The sequence below is a fragment of the Ixodes scapularis genome, unplaced genomic scaffold, assembly GCF_016920785.2.
Source record: "Ixodes scapularis isolate PalLabHiFi unplaced genomic scaffold, ASM1692078v2 PGA_scaffold0__279_contigs__length_252992795, whole genome shotgun sequence".
In the NCBI taxonomy this organism is placed as follows: Eukaryota; Metazoa; Arthropoda; class Arachnida; order Ixodida; family Ixodidae; genus Ixodes; species Ixodes scapularis.
The window spans coordinates 22,248,152-22,249,693 of record NW_024609835.1 but is presented as its reverse complement, the minus strand read 5'-3'; the positions used below and the strand labels follow the sequence as shown (position 1 = coordinate 22,249,693).

The 1,542-nt window shown below is 53.4% G+C and overlaps 1 protein-coding gene across 1 annotated transcript; it reads left to right on the top strand.

Annotated features, from left to right (window-relative positions):
• The first annotated feature begins 221 nt into the window (after positions 1 to 221).
• Positions 222 to 551, top strand: LOC8040418 (homeobox protein engrailed-like A). Its single transcript, XM_002414192.5, has one exon. It carries the CDS (start codon positions 237 to 239, stop codon positions 549 to 551), a length of 315 nt encoding a protein of 104 aa, XP_002414237.3. The 5' UTR covers positions 222 to 236.
• Positions 552 to 1,542: the final 991 nt, after the last annotated feature.

Sequence of the window (1,542 nt, the reverse complement as noted above, 5' to 3'; positions counted from 1 at the left end):
CATGTCTGAATCGTACAAGCGTTTAAAGAGAATACGCTTCGAACGCACGTGAGGCGTGTCCGCAGATCCTTCTGCCATTATGCCTGCAGTGAGCCCCGTGTCTTTGGTACGAAGTATGGAGAGTGGGACTGCGTCTTAAGGTTCGCTCTGCCGCCGAACACCCCCTCCCCACTGGAAGTGACTCAATCGAGACGTTCCCTTCTTTTCTCCCTCGTGCAGGGCCCCGTTCCCGGCGGATGAAGAAGAAGGAGAAGAAGGCGGACGAGAAACGGCCCCGGACGGCCTTCACGGCAGACCAGCTGGCGCGGCTCAAGCAGGAGTTCACGGAGAACCGCTACCTGACCGAGAAGCGGCGCCAGGACCTGGCCCGGGAGCTGAAACTCAACGAGTCCCAGATCAAGATCTGGTTCCAGAACAAGCGCGCCAAGATCAAGAAGGCGAGCGGACAGCGCAACCCGCTGGCCCTCCAGCTCATGGCCCAGGGGCTCTACAATCACACCACGGCCTCGCAGCAGGGCATGGGGGACGACGATGACAACTCGTCCTCGTGACCAGCCACCGCACCGGAGGCGACTGTGGCGGCGACCGTGGCGGCGACTGTGGCGGCGACACCGCCTCTTCGACAGTGCGCCGCCCAAAAGCTCTTGAGGTCCGGACCGGACCTCGCCGGCGGGGTCCGCCTGGCCGTCGACGTGGACGACTCCGGGTGCGGCCGTCTTCTTCCGCGGTGACTCGGCGTGTCGGCTCGTGGACCCGCGTAGGGCGTGCGGGTTTGGGAACTACAAAAGTGCGGGGATCGCTCGTTCTACAACCGACTTCTCTAACAGCGCTCTTCTGGAAACACTTTTAACAAAACGCCTGCATATCTACTCTTCCACAGAGCACGTTTTGGGCCAATCCCTGAGGTTACGGATTTATTTCTTGAAGAATGACGATGGGTAAAATGTGGTAGAAGAGGTTAACCATTTTGTTCTTTGCCCGAGACTGAGGCAGGAAAAGAGGAAAGTTTCGAAGTAGAAGAAAAATGAACAGTCGAAGACACGTCTCTAATCGTGTCTTCGACTGTTTAGAGACGTGTCTTCGACTGTTAATTTTTCTTCTACTTCGAAACTTTCCTCTTTTCCTGCCTCAGTCTCGGGCTAAGAACAAAATGGTTAACATCCACCAGCTCGCCTGCGCAATCACTACATTATCGTAGAAGAGGTTGTTATTTATGAAAGGGTCCCAACAGAAAACAAAGCACAGGAAACTAAAAAAAAAAAAAGAAGAAAATACAGAAAAACCTTGTCTGCGCAAGGACTACGCGCACGTGACACGTCACAGCCATTTGACCTTTGCAGTTTGCGTTTTAGAGACTTCTCTACATCGTCATCTGAGCTCTGTGGGAAAATAGATGGGCGGGCGGTTTTGAGGGCAGCTATTATACTATCTTGAAAACGTGCGCGGTGGAAAATAGGGAAACGACAAACTTAGCTACACTACATCAGGATTAGAAATTCGTTAAGTTGGAATATTTCTATAGACTCGCGTGCGGATTTGCAT